The sequence below is a fragment of the Mirounga leonina genome, unplaced genomic scaffold, assembly GCF_011800145.1.
Source record: "Mirounga leonina isolate KUSES-001 unplaced genomic scaffold, KU_Mleo_1.0 Mir_201, whole genome shotgun sequence".
Classification (NCBI taxonomy): domain Eukaryota; kingdom Metazoa; phylum Chordata; class Mammalia; order Carnivora; family Phocidae; genus Mirounga; species Mirounga leonina.
This window is the reverse complement of record NW_023270504.1, coordinates 32,421,092-32,439,062: the sequence shown is the minus strand read 5'-3', so window position 1 is coordinate 32,439,062 and position 17,971 is coordinate 32,421,092. Positions and strand designations below refer to the sequence as shown.

The following is a 17,971-nucleotide window of genomic DNA, read 5'->3' as shown; positions in this document are numbered from 1 at the left end:
AATTTAAATTGATACATATATATATCACATCTTCTTTATCCATCCGTTGATGGACATCTAGGCTCTTTCCATAGTTTGGCTATTGTGGACACTGCTGTTATAAACATTGGCGTGCAGGTGCCCCTTCAGATCACTATGTGTCCTTTGGGTAAATACCTAGTAGTACAATTGCTGGGCCGTAGGGTAGCTCTATTTTTACCTTTTTGGAGAACATCCATACTGTCTTCCAGAGTGGCTGCACCAGCTTGCATTCCCACTAACTGCAAGAGGGTTCCCCTTCTCTGCATCCTTGCCAATATGTGCTGTGGTATCTCATTGTGGTTTTGATTTGTATTTCCCTGATGCTGAGTGATGTTGAGCATTTTTTCATGTGTCTGTTGTAGGCCTCATTTTTAAAATACTATGATTCTAGAGCATGAATACTAAACAGAGCATGAAAAAAACAGTCCATGTAAGGACATATATATATGTAGCAATATAGAATTTACTAAACGTAGCATTTCAAACCTAAGAAAATACGTCATATTTTTTCTCAGAATTTCCCAATAAGTTATTAGCTCAGGATAATTGAATTCAACTTTACTTTGATTAAATTTGGCCCAATGAACTGGCTCTTTTATTACTATCCTCAAAGTGGGCATAAGCTGTTTTAAGAAGAAAGTTAGGTTGGTACTATATTTAGAACCCAAGGTTTTGTGCTTCCCTATGTATATATAAGTATTATATACCTTATTTAAGTGGAAGGTCCTGAAATACGGGTTCCTTCCCTTCCTTAGTGCTGTGAGGGATATGAATAAAGTCCAATACTTAGAAATAATGTGTTTTGAGGGGGGAAAGATGGCGGAGGAGTAGGGGACCCTATTTCAACTGGTCCCTGAAATTGAGCTGGATATCTACCAGACCACTCTGAGCACCCACGAAACTAGCCTGAGATGTAAGAAGATCTGGATCTCTACAAACAGAATATCGCAGGCAGTTGGTTTTGAGGTACGAAGTGGGGAGCCGTGATTCTGCGGGCAGATATCGGAGGATAAACGGCAGAGGGAGGGTGCCTGGCCGTGGGGATCCTACACCACTGGTGAGTGATAGCCTCACGTGCTGCGGATGGGGCACAGACTCGCAGACTGGTAGCATCGGGAAAGGACTTTAGGGCAGCCCCCGGGGTGGAAAACCAGACCGGCGGGGTCATGCGCACGCGAACCGCAGCCCCCCAGATAGAAACCCAGAGCGATGGTCGCGCGCACGCGAACTGCAGCCTCTGAGACGGAAACCCGGTGTGCTGGGGTCACGCTGGTGAACTGCAACCCCCGGGGGTGGAAACCCCGAGCGGCAGAGTCGCACGCGTGCGAACTGGGAGCGGCTGGCGGTTTTAGAAGCACGAAGGGCAGAGACGTGCCCCGACCTGGAGGCAGGACTGGAAGCGCTGTGGAGGGGCGCACAACCCAGGATGCTGCAGTTTATAGCAGCACTGACAGAAACGGAGACGGTGTGGCCTGGAGAGCTCACTGAAGAACAGACTGTGGTCTCTGCTCTGAGGCAGAGGGTTGGAAACGGTCTCTTCTGCTCTGACTCGTGGAAGAGACGCGGAAAGCCGCCAGGGAAAGCTGGGGTAGCAATTCTTATATCAGACAAATTAGATTTTAAACTAAAGACTGTAGTTAGAAACACAGAAGGACACTATATCATTCTTAAAGGGTTTATCCAACAAGAAGATCCAACAATTGTAAATATCTATGCCCCCAACATGGGAGCAGCCATCTACATAAGCCAACTGTTAACCAAAATAAAGAGTCATATTGATAACAATACATTAATTGTAGACCTTAATACTCCACTCTCAGCAATGGACAGATCATCTAAGCAGAAAATCAACAAGGAAACAAGAGCTTTGAATGATACATTGGACCAGATGGACCTCATAGATATTTACAGAACATTCCACCCTAAAACAACAGAATATTCATTCTTCTCGAGCGCACATGGAACTTTCTCCAGAATACACCATATACTGGGTGACAAATCAGGTCTCAACCGATACCAAAAGATTGAGATTATTCCCTGCATATTCTCAGACCACAATGCTCTAAAACTGGAACTCAATCACAAGAAAAAATTTGGCAGAAATTCAAACACTTGGAAGCTAAAGACCACTCTGCTCAAGAATGTTTGGGTCAACCAAGAAATCAAAGAAGAACTTAAACAATTCATGGAAACCAATGAGAATGAAAACACATTGGTCCAAAACCTATGGGATACTGCAAAGGCGGTCCTAAGGGGGAAATACATAGCCATCCAAGCCTCACTCAAAAAAATAGAAAAATCCCGGATTCACCAACTAACTCTACACCTTAAAGAACTAGAGAAAAAGCAACAAACGATGACTAAGCCACGTATTAGAAGAGAAATAATTAAAATTAGAGCAGAAATCAATGAATTAGAAACCAGAAACACAGTAGATCAGGGGCGCCTGGGTGGCCCAGTCATTAAGCGTCTGCCTTCAGCTCAGGTCATGATTCCAGGTCCTGGGATCGAGCCCCGCATCAAGCTCACTGCTCTGCAGGAGGCCTGCTTCTCCCTCTCCTACTCCCACTGCTTGTATTCCCCCCCTTGTGTCTCTCTCTGTCAAATAAATAAATAAAATCTTTTAAAAAAAAGAAAGAAACACAGTAGATCAGATCAATGAAACCAGAAGTTGGTTCTTTGAAAGAATTAATAAGATTGATAAACCACTGGCCAGACTTATCCAAAAGAAAAGAGAAAGGACTCAAATTAATAAAATTATGAATGAAAGGGGAGAGATCATGACTAACACCAAGGAAATAGAAACAATTATTAGAAATTATTATCAACAACTATATGCCAATAAATTGAGCAATCTGGATGAAATGGAGGCCTTCCTGGAAACCTATAAGCTGCCAAGACCAAAACAGGAAGAAACTGACAACCTGAATAGGCCAATAACCAGTAATGAGATTGAAGCAGTGATCAAAAACCTCCCAAAAAACAAGAGTCCAGGGCCTGATGGATTCCCTGGGGAATTCTACCAAACATTCAAAGAAGAAATAATACCTATTCTACTGAAGCTGTTTCAAAAAATAGAAACAGAAGGAAAACTTCCAAACTCATCCTACGAGGCGAGCATTACCTTAATCCCGAAACCAGGCAAAGACCTCATCAAAAAGGAGAATTTCAGACCGATATCCCTGATGAATCTGGATTCCAAAATCCTCAACAAAATCCTAGCTAATAGGATCCGACAATACATTAAAAGGATCATCCACCACGACCAAGTGGGATTTATCCCCGGGATGCAAGGGTGGTTCAACATTCGCAAATCAATCAATGTGATAGAACACATTAATAAGAGGAGGGAGAAGAACCATATGGTCCTCTCAATTGATGCAGAAAAAGCATTTGACAAAATACAACATTGTTTCCTGATTAAAACTCTCCAGAGTATAGGGATAGAGGGAACATTCCTCAAGCTCATAAAATCCATCTATGAAAAACCCACAGTGAATATCATCCTCAATGACGAAAAGCTGAGAGCCTTTGCCTTAAGATCAGGAACATGTCAAGGGTGCCCACTCTCACCACTGTTGTTCAACATAGTACTAGAAGTCCTAGCAACAGCAATCAGACAACAAAAAGAAATAAAAGGTATTCAGATTGGCAAAGAAGAAGTCAAACTCTCTCTTTTTGCAGACGACATGATACTTTATGTGGAAAATCCAAAAGACTCCACCCCCAAATTACTAGAACTCATCCAGCAATTCAGTAACATGGCAGGATACAAAATCAATGCACAGAAATCAGTTGCTTTCCTATACACTAACAACGCAACTGTAGAAAGAAACTAAAGAAACGATTCCATTTACAATAGCACCAAAAACCATAAGATACCTCGGAATAAACCTAACCAAAGAGGTAAAGGATCTATACTCTAGGAACTACAAAACACTCATGAAAGAAATTGAAGAAGACACAAAAAGATGGAAAAATATTCCATGCTCATGGATCGGAAGAATAAACATTGTTAAAATGTCTATGCTACCCAGAGCAATCTATACCTTCAATGCCATCCCGATCAAAATTCCAGTGACATTTTTCAAAGTGCTGGAACAAACAATCCTAAAATTTGTATGGAATCAGAAAAGACCCTGAATCACCAAGGAGATGCTGAAAAAGAAAAACAAAGCTGGGGGCATCACGTTGCCCAATTTCAAGCTCTATTACAAAGCTGTGATCACCAAGACAGCATGGTACTGGCACAGAAACATACAGACCAATGGAACAGAACAGAGAACCCAGATATGGACCCTCAACTCTATGGTCAAATAATCTTCGACAAAGCAGGAAAAAATATGCAATGGAAAAAAGACAGTCTCTTCAATAAATGGTGCTGGGAAAATTGGACAGCCACATGCAGAAGAATGAAACCTGACCATTCTCTAACACCATACACAAAATAAACTCAAAATGGATGAAAGACCTCCATGTGAGACAGGAATCCATCAAAATCCTAGAGGAGAACAGGAGCAGTAACCTCTTTGACATCGGCCACAGCAACTTCTTTCAAGATACATCTCCAAAAGCTAGTGAAACAAAAGCAAAAATGAACTTTTGGGACTTCATCAAGATAAAAAGCTTCTGCACAGCAAAGGAAACAGTCAACAAAACAAAGAGGCAACCCACAGAATGGGAGAAGATACTTGCAAATGACACTACAGATAAAGGGCTGGTATCCAAGATCTATAAAGAACTTCTCAAACTCAACACCCAAAAAACAAATAATCAAGTCAAAAAGTGGGCAGAAGACATGAAAAGACACTTCTCTGAAGAAGACATACAAATGGCTAACAGACATGAAAAATGTTCATCATCATTAGCCATCAGGGAAATCCAAATCAAAACCACAATGAGATACCACCTTACACCAGTTAGAATGGCAAAAATGCACAGGGAAAGAAACAACAAATGTTGGAGAGGTTGTGAGAAAGGGGAACCCTCTTACACTGTTGGTGGGAATGCAAGTTGGTACAGCCACTTTGGAAAACAGTGTGGAGGTGCCTCAAAAAATTAAAAATAGAGCTACCCTATGACCCAGCAATTGCACTCCTGGGTATTTACCCCAAAGACACAGATGTAGTGAAAAGAAGGGCCATATGCACCCCAATGTTCATAGCAGCAATGTCTGCAATAGCCAAACTGTGGAAAGAGCCAAGATGCCCTTCAACAGATGAATGGATAAAGAAGATGTGGTCCATATATACAATGGAATATTACTTAGCCATCAGAAAAGATGAATACCCAACTTTTACATCAACATGGATGGGACTGGAGGAGATTATGCTAAGTGAAATAAGTCAAGCAGAGAAAGTCAATTATCATATGGTTTCACTTATTTGTGGAACATAAGGAATAGCATGGAGGACATTAGGAGAAGGAAGGGAAAAATGGACGGGGGGAATTGGAGGGAGAAATGAACCATGAGAGGCTATGGACCTGAGAAACAAACAGGGTTTCAGAGCGGAGGGGGGAGTGGGGATTGGTTAGCCCAGTGATGGGTATTAAGGAGGGCACGTAATGCATGGAGCACTGGGTGTTATACGAAAACAGTGGATCATGGATCACTACATCAAAAACTAATGATGTATTGTATGGTGACTAACATAACATAATAAAATTTAAAAAAAAAGAAATAATGTGTTTTGAATTTTTTATTTAAATTCAATTAATTAACATATAGTATGTTATTAGTTTCAGAGGTAGAGTTCAGTGATTCATCAGTTGTATATAATACCTAGTGCTCATTACATCACATGCCCTCTTTAATGCCCATCACCCAGTTATCTCATCCACCCACCCCCCTCTCCTCCAGCAACCCTCAGTTTATTTCCTATGGTTAAGAGTCTCTTATGCTTTGTTTTCCTCCTGATTATGTCTTGTTTTACTTTTCCCTCCCTTCCTCTATGCTCCTCTGTTTTGTTTCTTAAATTCCATATATGAGTGAAATCATATAATTGTCTTTCTCTGATTGACTTATTTTGCTTAGCATAATACCCTCTAGTTCCATCCATATCATTGCAAATGGCAAGTTTCATATTTTTTGACGGCTGAGTAATATTGCATTGTATATATATACCACATCTTCTTTATCCATTCATCTGGCACCTGCATCCCAATGCTTATAGCAACAATGTCCACAATAGCCAAACTATGGAAAAAGTCCAGATGTCCATCGATAGAAGCTTTTTGAATCTTAAAAGAAAAACAACTACAAACAGCAAATGTTGGTGATAGTAGTATGGTAATAACAACCCATCATTGTTATTTAAGAACACACAGGTTTCCATCATTAAAATACGGTTTTAAAAAATAAATGTTTCTTGAACATATGAATATGTTTCTATGAATCACACCAAGCCGCTGCTGGTGAGTTTTCCTCCCTTTGTGTGCCCCAAGCATGGCCAGCAGAGCCATGATTTATGAGATGAACAATAGGAGAGATGAGATGAACAACAGTGCTGTATCTGTTGAGTGGGTGACTTCAAGCACCTTAGGGGAGGAAAGGCAAAATCATGCAGACAAGGGGTCTGAAGAGATGGAGGATGGAAGGGAATTAGGGGCTTCTCACTTGTTCCTCAGCATTGCAGAGATCTTCTTCAATCAGGACCTGACTTAAATCCAAGCTCTGGGGGAAATCGAGTGAGTGGCAGATCTTTTCTGTCTGAGAATTCCTGATGGAGAACCGCAAGAGGTGGATTGTCAAGGTCTGGGGCAAATGGGTCAGCTTCAAGACCTGAAAAAGCAAAATTACTATGGAGAGGAAGTCCTAAGGCACTTGAAATGGGTAGATTTAGAGAAATACCAGGGCCAGTGGTGTGTTCTTCTTCCCCAAAAGGGATCAGAATGATATAATACAGATTTAAGGGCTCCCATCTGCTGAATCTGTTGAGCTCTCCACAGAAGGCATGAGCAGCCCTAGGGTTCTGCACAGGAACTAGAGACCAGGTCTGCTCTAGAGAGCTAGTCTAACACTGCATGGAAAACTCTGCCTGCTGCTCTTGGATCTTCTCTTATCTTTTTTTTTTATTTTAAGATTTTATTTATTTTGTCAGAGAGAGAAAGAGAGCCCAAGCAGGGGGAGCAGCAGGCAAAAGGAGCTCTGAGCAGGGTGAGCGGCAGGCAAGGGAGAAGCAGACTCCCTGCTGAACAGGGAGCCTAATGTGATGTGGGACTCAATCCCAGAACTCTGGGATCATGACCTGAGCTGAAGGCAGACGCTTAACCGACTGAGCCACCCAGGCGTCCCTTCCCTTATCTTTTAAAAGGCTCTGCCCTCTCAGTGATGGGCCTCTGAAAATCAGAAGCCCCAGATCCCAGATACTAGCCTGATAGGGATTCCCTCCCTCAACCAACATATGGTACCCTCAAGGCCTCTAAGAAGACTCTATCAGGAAATCCACTAAAGGCAACTCCAAACTAGGGAAGCTTCTGGTTTCAGAGAGTGAGTACCTGTTTCCCACAAGTCTTCTTTCCACATTTTTCACAGAAGCATTTGCTTTTGCCTGATAACTCCCTGGGCTGGAAGAAACATCGAAGGGCATCCTCCTGTGTCAGGAGATCAAAGAAAAAGCAGAGTTAGTATTTACCACCCTACAGATGAGGATTTAAGTTTTCCTTCTAGTTCTCTCCATGTCCCCCCTCAACACCTGGCCCAGTGTGGTGCATGTGGCAGGATCTCCAAAAGTACCTACTGACTGGATGGAAAAATAGGAGGGAGCACTTGTTAAGGTAGCAGTGTGAGGAAAGGAAGTAAAAGGAAACAATTTTTTTTCACCAAATCAAAGGAGAAACTTAGAACTGTGCAAAGAAAATAGAAATTACTTTTTAAAAGGCAGCGGTGGATTAAAGAAGTAAGGGCACATGGGCAGCACTCGGTTTATGAGAACAGCAAATTAACCAAAAGAAATCCCTCACCAGTGTTTTCAGGGGTTTTGAGTCCATATCAAAAAGAGGAAGGGGGAGGGTCAACATGCTACTGTTTCTGCTCTTCTCCACAGTACATTCAAGGCAAACCAAGGACTCCTTCACCTGGATTGTATACAGGGCCTGCAGCCTCTCTACCTGTAAGAAAGAGGAGGTAAGAGGAAAGAAGGGTACAAAGCCATAAATAGAACAGGTCAAGTCAATTTCCAGAAATTATAGCCACCAGACAGAAGTTCCATTGATGCTCTCTGCTCTCCAAAAAGGTGCAAAATCATAACAGTAATAAGATTATGAAATTGTGATAAGCATTTTATGTGGATTTCTCTTTTAATCCTCTCTATACATTATATTAATGATGGCTGAATGGGCTAAATGAGCAGCATCTTAAACTTCTGAGTTCTCTGGTTCTAGGATCTCACCAAGTCCACATCTGTGATTTGGTCCTTAATTAGGTTCCAGACTGTGAGGTAGAGTTGAGCAGCATCATGCTGGACAAACACTGGACAAAGAGAAAAGTAACAGCCCGATCAGTGAGGTCACCAGGGACATTTCTCATGCGTGCCCTTGTGCCCTAGCTACCTAGATGTATATGAACACTCATCATTTTGTCCTCTCCTAGCCTTCACCATCACCATCACACCCCCTACTTTAGTTAGGTACTAAAAATGAAAAATAAGCTTGTTATTTATTTTTGAGAACTCCTCTTAAAACTTAAAATCCAGGGGCGCCTGGTTGGCTCAGACGTTAAGTGTCTGCCTTCGGCTCAGGTCATGATCCCAGGGTCCTGGAATGGAGCCCCGAGTCGAGGCTCCCTGCTCAGCGGGGAGCCTGCTTCTCCCTCTCCCTTTGCCCCTCCCTGTGCTTGTGTTCCCTCTCTCACTGTCTGTCAAATAAATAAATAAAATCTTAAAAAAAACCCTTAAAATCCAGTCCAACTGCATCACAGAAGTTTCCTTTCCTCTGACTAGCCACCCACGCCTACTGGCCTCTACTGGGGGACTCAGCCAGATAAAATCAATATCCAATAGTGGGTTCTCTCCTATTTCCAAGCCAAGCCAACACCCTAATTAGACTTCAATGGCCATTCATTTCTCTGTGCTTTTATTTAATTTCTTTGTCATCTCCCAGAAATTGAGCAGTTTCCCAATACTCATATCTGATGCAGGTCTTCCCCAAAGCTATCTAGGAGAACAAGAAAGGAAAGAACCATCTCAGTTTAGATGATGCTGGCTAAGAAGAAACAGGAATTAAGCAGTAAATTCTCCATATGTTATGTAAGAAGCCGAAAAGACAGATATAAATGAATTTCTGTTCTTAAAAAGAAACCTAGGAATACGAAGAACATGAAAAAGACACTGAGGACTATTTTACAAAAGAATATATGTCTGCCAACATGCAAAGACATTGCAAGAAAAGGTAGTTATTGTAAACGTATTAAATATTCGTATCAGCTATCTCAAAACCATTTTATTTCCTTCATGATACCACAGTTTGTACTTAACATTTTTGGATTTCATTTTCTTTTGTTTTACTTTTGTTTTGGCCTGTCTATTCTCTAGATTGTAAGCTCCATGGAGGCAAAGACTCTATCAGTCTTATTCCCTTATCTACAGCACCAGCACAATACCAGGCACATAACAGATGAACCCTATATATATGAGCTAAATGAATCAATTAATCCATATTTTAAGGTAATAACCCCCAAACCTAAAGACAAACAGAGTGGAACTAGGGTTGAACTCTGCTGTCTCCAGGGAATTATTTACAGAAGGCTGCCTGCCACGAAGCCAACATTGGACATAAAGTTAGATCACCTTGCCATGTGAAGACATTTGCCTCATCTGACCATACCAGAGCCAAGAGTCCTGATTCATCTAAAAAATACAGGGATATTTGCCCAACCCATAATTTACTTAACACCTGCTATGTGCAAGTCATTGCACATGCTAGAGGAAGTTCCTATCCCCAAGAAACCTATATTCTAGTGGAGGACAAGAATGTCCCTTATCACCACTCCTTTTCAATGTGGTATTGGAGGTCCTAGCGAATGCAGTAAGACAAGGAGAGGAAATAAAGGTATACTGATTGGAAAAAAAAAATAAGAATGTCCTTATTTGCAGGTGACATGATCATCTCTGTAGAAAATTCAAAAGAATCAACAAAAAACTCCTGGAACTAGGAGCTGGATACAACTGGAACTAACTTGGATACAAGGTAAATAAAGTTATGGACCTTACAGAAGTCCTATATACTTTCCTATATACCAGCAATGAACAAGGGGAATTTTTTTCTTTTTTTTTTTATTACTATATTGAACTATCCAACATATATTACATCATTAGTTTTTTATTAAGGGGAATTTTAAATTAAAAGCATAATATTACTTAAATTAGAAACCATGAAAATAAAATATTTAGGTATGAATCTAACCAGATATGTACAAGATCTATATGAGAAAAACTATGAACTCTGATGACAGAAATCAGAAGAACTACAAAAATGGAGAGATATTCCATGTTCATGGATAGGAGGACTCAACACTGTCAAGATGCCAGTTCTTCCCAACTTGATCTATAGACTCAGTGCAATTTCAATCAAGATCCCAGCAAGTTATTCTGAGAATATTGACAAAGTGATTCTAAAATCTATTTGGAGAGGCAAAGACCTAGAATAGCCAACACAATATTGAGGGGAAAAACCAAAGTCAAAGAACTAATTCTGAACTTACTATAAAGTGTCAGTAATCAAAACAATGTGGTATTATAAAAGAACATAAAAATAGATCAATGGAATGAAACAGATCCCAGGAATACACCAACATAAACAACATCAACTGCTCTTTGACAAAATAGCAAAAGCAGTACAACAGAACAAAGGCAGTCTTTTCACCAAATGGTGCTGTAATCCTGAATATCCACATGCAAACAAATGAATCTATACACAGACCTTAAATCCCTTAAGAAAACAAATTCAAAACGTATAACAGACTTAAATGTAAAATGCAAAACTATAAAAGTCCTAAATATAATAAAGGAGAAAATCTAGAAGACCTTGTGTTTGGTGATTACTTTTTAGATGCAACTCCAATGTACAAGCAATAAAAGGAAGCAGTGAGATACTGGACCTCATTAAAAATAAAAATTTCTGCTCTGTGAAAGATACTATCAAGAGCATGAGAAGACAAGCCACAGACTGAGAGAAAATATTTGCAAAAGGTATAACTTATAAAGGACTGTTATCCAAAATATACGAAAAAATTCTTCAAACTCAACAAAACAAAAAAAAAGTCTGATTAAAAAATGGATAAGAAACCTGAATAGACATCTCACCAAAGAAGATACACAAATGGCAAATAAGCATATGAAGAGTGCTCAGCATATGTCAAAGAGAATTAAAGAGGGCAGGTGATATAATGAGCACTGGGTGTTATATTCAACTAATGAATCACTGACCATTATATCAAAAACTAATGATGTATTATACCTTGGCTAATTGAATTTAAATAATTTAAAAAAGAAATTACAAATTAAAATAATGAGATACCCCTACAAACCTATCAGAATGGCCAAAATTTAAAACACCAACACAGTACTAGAAATCCTAGGCTCATTGTTCAGACAACAAAAAGAAATAAAAGGCATCCAAAAAGAAGAAGTCAACTTTCACTCTTCACAGATGACATGATACTTTATGTGGAAAACCCAAAAGACTCCACCCCCAAATTGCTAGAACTCATACAGGAATTCAGCAATGTGGCAAGATATAAAACCAATGCACAGAAATCAGTTGCATTTCTATACACAAAACAATGAGACAAAAGAAAGAAATTAGGAGTCTATACCATTTACAATTGCACTCAAACCCATAAGATACCTGGGAATAAACCTAACCAAAGAGGCAAAGGATTTGTACTCCAAAAACTACAGAACACGTATGAAAGAAATTGAGGAAGACACAAAGACATGGAAAAACATTCCATGCTCATGGATTGTAAGAATAAACATTGTGAATATGTCTATGCTGCCCAGAGAAATCTACACATTCAATGCAATCCCTATCAAAATACCACTGACCTTTTTCACAGAGCTGGAACAATCAATCCTCAAATTTGCATGAAACCAGAAAAGACTCCAAATAGCCAGAGGAATGTTGAAAAAAAAAAAAAAAGCTGGGGGCATCATGACGCCTGACTTCAAGCTATATTACATAGCTGTGATAACCAAGACAGCATGGCATTGGCACAAAACAAACATATTGATCAATGGTACAGAATAGAGAATCCAGAAATGGACCTTCATCTCTATAGTCAACTAGTCTTTGACAAAACAGGAAAGAATATCCAATGGCAAAAAGTTAATAGCCAGGCTTGAAAAAAAGCATACATGACAATACAGAACCTCTAGAGCAAAATGAGATCTAATCAGGCCAACTGAAAAATGCTATGAGTGAGATGCAGTCTAAATTGGATGCTCTAACATCTAGAGTCAATGAGGCAGAAGAGAGAATAAGTGACACAGAGGACCGGCTGATGGAAAGGAAGGTAGCTGAGGAAAAGAGAAAGACAACTTATAGCCCATGAAAAAAGGCTTCAAGAATTTAATGATGCCCTGAAATGAACCTATGTCAGAATTATTGGGGTTCCTGAGGGGATGGGGAGAGAGAGAGGGCCACAGGATATATTGGAGCAAATCATAGCTGAGAACTTCTCTAATCTGGGGAAGGAAACAAGCATTCACATCCAAGAGGCAGAGAGGACCCCTTCCCAAATCAACAAAAATAGATCAACACCACGATATGTAATAGTGAAGCTTGCAAATCTTAGAGAAAAAGAAGTTATCCTGAGAGCAGCTAGGGAAAGGAGGTTCCTTACATATGGAGGGAGGAAAATCAGAATAACAGCAGACCTATCCACAGAAACCTGGCAGGCCAGAAAGGCCTGGAGAAATATATTCAGCTTACTAAATGAGAAGAACATGCAGCCAAGAATACTTTATCCAGCAAGGCTATCATTCAGAATGGATGGAGAGATAAAGAGCTTCCAGGACAGACATAAATTGAAAGAATATGTGACCACCAAGCCAACCCTGCAAGAAATAGTAAGGGGGATACTGTAAGCGAAGAGAGACCCCAAGAGTCACCTAGACCAGAAAGAAACAGAGACAATCTACAGAAACAGGGACTTTACAGGCAATACAATGGCACTAAATTCATATCTTTCAATAATTACTCTGAATGTAAATGGACTAAACGCTCCAATCAAAAGACACAGGGTATCAGATTGGATTAAAAAGCAGGACCCATCAATATGCTGTCTACAAGAGACTCATTTTAGACTCAAAGACACCCCCAGATTGAAAGTGAGGGGGTGGAGAACCATTTACCATGCTAATGGACCTCAAAAGAAAGCTGGGCTGGCAATCCTTAAATCAGACAAGATAGATTTTAGACCAAAAACAGTAAAAAGACCCATAATCATAATTAAAGGGTCTATCCAACAAGAAGATCTAAAAATTGTAAATATTTATGCCCCCAATATGGGAACAGCCAATTATATAAATCAACTAATAACACAATTAAAGAAACCCATTGATAAAAATACAATAATAGTTGGGGAATTCAACACCCCACTCACAACAATGGACAGATCATCTAAGCAGAAGATCAACAAGGAAACAAGGGCTTTAAATGACACACTGGACCAGATGGACTTTGAAGATATATTCAGAACATTCCATCCTAAGGCAACAAAATACGCATTCTTCTTGAATGCACATGGAACATTCTCCAGAAGAGATCACATACTGGATCATAAATCAGGTCTCAATGAGTACCAAATGACTGGGATTACTCCCTGCATGTTACCAGACCACAATGGTTTAAAACTTGAACTCAAACACAGGAGAAAATTTGGATGGAAAACAAATGCATGGAGGTTATAGAGCATCCTATTAAATACCGAACAGGTCAACCAGGAAATTAAGGAAAATTTTTAAAAATACATGGAAACAAATGAAAATGAAAACACAACTGTTCAAAACCTTTGAGATGCAGCAAAGGCGGCCCTAGAGGGAAGTACCTAGCAATACAAGTCTTTCTCAAGAAACAAGAAAAGTCTCAAATACCCAAGCTAATCTAACACCTAAATGAGCTGGAGAAAGAACATCAAATAAAGCCTAAACCCACCAGGAGAAGAGAATTAATAAAGATGAGAGCAGAAATCAATGAAACAGAAACCAAAAGAACAGTAGAATAGATCAAAGAAACAAGGAGCTGCTTCTTTGAAAAATTAATAGGGTCGATAAACCCCTAGCCAGACTTATCAAAAAGAAAAGAGAAAGGCCCCAAATGAATAAAATCATGAATGAAACAGGAGAGATCATAACCAACACCAAAGAAATACAAACAATTTTAAGAACATATTATCAGCAATGATATGCCAACAAATTAGTCAATCTAGAAGAAATGGGCACATTCCTAGAAACATAGAAACTACCAAAACTGAAACAGGAAGAAACAGAAAATCTAAACAGACCCATTACCAGCAAGGGAATTGAAGCAGTAATCAAAAACCTCCCAACAAACAAGAGTCTGGAGCCGAATGGCCTCCCAGTGGAATTCTACCAAACATTTAAAGAAGAATTAATACCTATTCTTCTGAAGCTGGTTCAAAAAATAGAAATGGAAGGAAAACTTCCAAACTCATTATAAGAGGCCAGCAGTACCTTGATCCCCAAACCAGACAAAGACCCCACCAAAAAGGATAATTACAGACCAATATCCTTGATGAACATGGATGCAAAAATTCTCACCAAAATACTAGCCAATAGGATCCAACAGTACATTAAAAGGATTATTCACCACGACCACGTGGGATTTATCCCTGGGCTGCAAGGTTGGTTCAACATCTGCAAATCAATCAACGTGATACAATACATTAACAAAAGAAAGAACAAGAATCATATGATCCTCTCAATAGATGCAGAAAAAGCATTTGACAAAGTACAGCATCTTTCCTGATCAAAATTCTTCAGAGTATAGAGATAAAGGGTATATACTTCAATACCATAAAGTCATCTATGAAAAACCCATAGCGGATATCATTCTCAATGGGGAAAAACTGAGAGCTTTCCCCCTAAGGTCAGGAACACAGCAGGGATGTCCACTATCACCACTGCTATTCAGCATAGTATTAGAAGTCCTAGCCACAGCAATCAGACAACAAAAAGAAATAAAAGGCATCCAAATTGGCAAAGAAGTCAAACTCTCACTGTTTGCAGATGATAGGATACTTTATGTGGAAAACCCAAAAGACTCCACCCTAAAGCTGCTAGAACTCATATAGGAATTCAGTAAAGTGGCAGGATATAAAATCAATGCACAGAAATCAGTGGCATTCCTATACACCAACAACAAGACAGAAGAAAGAGAAATTAAGGAGTCGATCCCATTTACAATTGCACCCAAAACCATAAGATACCTAGGAATAAATCTAACCAAAGAGGCAAAGGATCTGTACTCAGAAAACTATAAAATACTCATGAAAGAAATTGAGGAAGACACAAGAAATGGAAAAATGTTCCATGCTCATGGATTGGAAGAACAAATATTGTGAAGATGTCAATGCTACCTAGAGCAATCTACACATTCAATGCAATCTCCCCAACAAAATACCATCCACTTCTTTCAAAGAAATGGAACAAATAATCCTAAAATTTGTATGGAACCAGAAAAGACCCCGAATAGCCAGAGGAATGTTGAAAAAGAAAAGCAAAGCTGGCAGCATCACAATTCCGGACTTCCAGCTCTATTACAAAGCTGTCATCATCAAGACAGTATGGTACTGGCACAAAAACAGACACATAGGTCAATGGAACAGAATAGAGAGCCCAGAAATGGACCCTCAACTCTATGGTCAACTAATCTTTGACAAAGCAGGAAAGAATGTCCAATGGAAAAAAGACAGTCTCTTCAACAAATGGTGTTAGGAAAATTGGACAGCCACATGCAGAAGAATGAAACTGGACCATTTCCTTACACCACACACAAAAATAGACTCAAAATGGTTGAAAGACCTCAATGTGAGACAGGAGTCCATCAAAATCCTAAAGGAGAACACAGGCAGCAACCTCTTTGACCTCAGCCGCAGCAACTTCTTCCTAGAAACATCACCAAAGGCAAGGGAAGCAAGGGCAAAAATGAACTATTGGGACTTCATCAAGATAAAAGGCTTTTGCACAGCAAAAGAAACAGTCAACAAAACCAAAAGACAACCGACAGACTGGGAGAAGATATTTGCAAATGACATATCAGATAAAGGGCTAGTATCCAAAATCTATAAAGCACTTATCAAACTCAACACCCAAAGAACAAATGATCCAACCAAGAAATCGGCAGAAGACATGAACAGACATTTTTCCAAAGAAGACATCCAAGTGGCCAACAGACACATGAAAAAGTGCTCAATGTCGCTCGGCATCAGGGAAATCCAAATCAAAACCTCAATGAGATACACCTCACACCAGTCAAAATGGCTAAAATTAACAAGTCAGGAAACGACAGATGTTGGCGGGATGCAGAGAAAGGGGAACCCTCCTACACTGTTGGTGGGAATGCAAGCTGGTGCAACTACTCTGGAAAACAGTATGGAGGTTCCTCAAAAAGTTGAAAATAGAGCTACCATATGATCCAGCAATTGCACTACTGGGTATTTACCCCAAAGATACAAACGTAGGGATCCGAGGGGTATGTGCACCTCGATGTTTATAGCAGCAATGTCCACAATAGCCAAACCGTGGAAAGAGCCAAGATGTCCATTGACAGATGAATGGATAAAGAAGATGTGATATATATATACAATGGAATGTTATGCAGCCATCAAAAGGAATGAGATCTTGCCATTTGCAACGACGTAGATGGAACTGGAGCATGTTATGCTGAGCAAAATAAGTCAGTCAGAGAAAGACATGTATCATATGACCTCACTGATATGAGGAATTCTTAATCTCAGGAAACAAAGTGAAGGTTGCTGGAGTGGTGGGGGGTGAGAGGGATGGGGTGGCTGGGTGATAGACATTGGGGAGGGTAGTGCTATGGTGAGTGCTGTGAATTGTGCAAGACTGTTGAATCACAGATCTGTACCTCTGAAACAAATAATACAATACACGTTAAAAAAAAAGAGGAAGAAGAAGAAGATAGCAGGAGGGGAAGAATGAAGGGGGGGAAATCGGAGGGGGAGACAAACCATGAGAGACTATGGACTCTGAGAAACAAACTGGGGGTTCTAGAGGGGAGGGTGGTGGGGGGATGGGTTAGCCTGGTGATGGGTATTAAAGAGGGCACGTTCTGCATGGAGCACTGGGTGTTATACACAATGAATCATGGAACACTACATCAAAAACTAATGATGTAATGTATGGTGATTAACATAACAATAAAAAATAAAAAAATAAACACCTTCCAACAAACAAGAGTCCAGAGCCAAATGGCCTCCCAGTGGAATTCTACCAAACATTTAAAGAATTAATACCTATTCTTCTGAAGCTGGTTCAAAAAATAGAAATGGAAGGAAAACTTCCAAACTCATTATAAGAGACCAGCATTACCTTGATCCCCAAACCAAAGACCCCACCAAAAGGAGAATTACAGACCAATATCCCTCACAAACATGGATGCAAAAATTCTCACTAAAATACTAGCCAATAGGATCCAACAAGAATTATTCACAAGGACCAAGTGGGATTTATTCCTGGGCTGCAAGAGTGGTTCAACATCCATAAATCGATCAATGTGATACACCACATTAATAAAGGAAAGAACAAGAACCATATGATTCTCTCAATAGATGCAGAAAAAGCATTTGACAAACTACAGCATTCTTTCTTGATTAAAACTCTCTACAATGTGGGATAAAGGGAAATTACCTCAAGATATAAAAGCCAGCTACAAAAAGCACACAGCAAATATCATTCTCAATGGGGGA

The 17,971-nt window shown here is 39.8% G+C and overlaps 1 protein-coding gene across 4 annotated transcripts in view; it reads right to left on the bottom strand.

Annotated features, from left to right (window-relative positions):
• Positions 1-17,971, bottom strand: part of USP18 (ubiquitin specific peptidase 18) — a 64,311-nt gene that overhangs the window by 28,101 nt on the left and 18,239 nt on the right. For 2 of the 4 annotated variants that reach the window (XM_035028600.1, XM_035028599.1), the window contains exons 4-7: positions 8,412-8,491; positions 7,984-8,130; positions 7,519-7,614; positions 6,638-6,802 (exon numbers count right to left, since the gene is read on the bottom strand). In XM_035028600.1, coding sequence (XP_034884491.1) covers positions 6,638-6,802; positions 7,519-7,614; positions 7,984-8,130; positions 8,412-8,491 — 488 coding nt within the window. The remainder of the gene's footprint in view (positions 1-6,637; positions 6,803-7,518; positions 7,615-7,983; positions 8,131-8,411; positions 8,492-17,971) is intronic. The other 2 variants (XM_035028602.1, XM_035028601.1) reach the window with 2 other exon arrangements.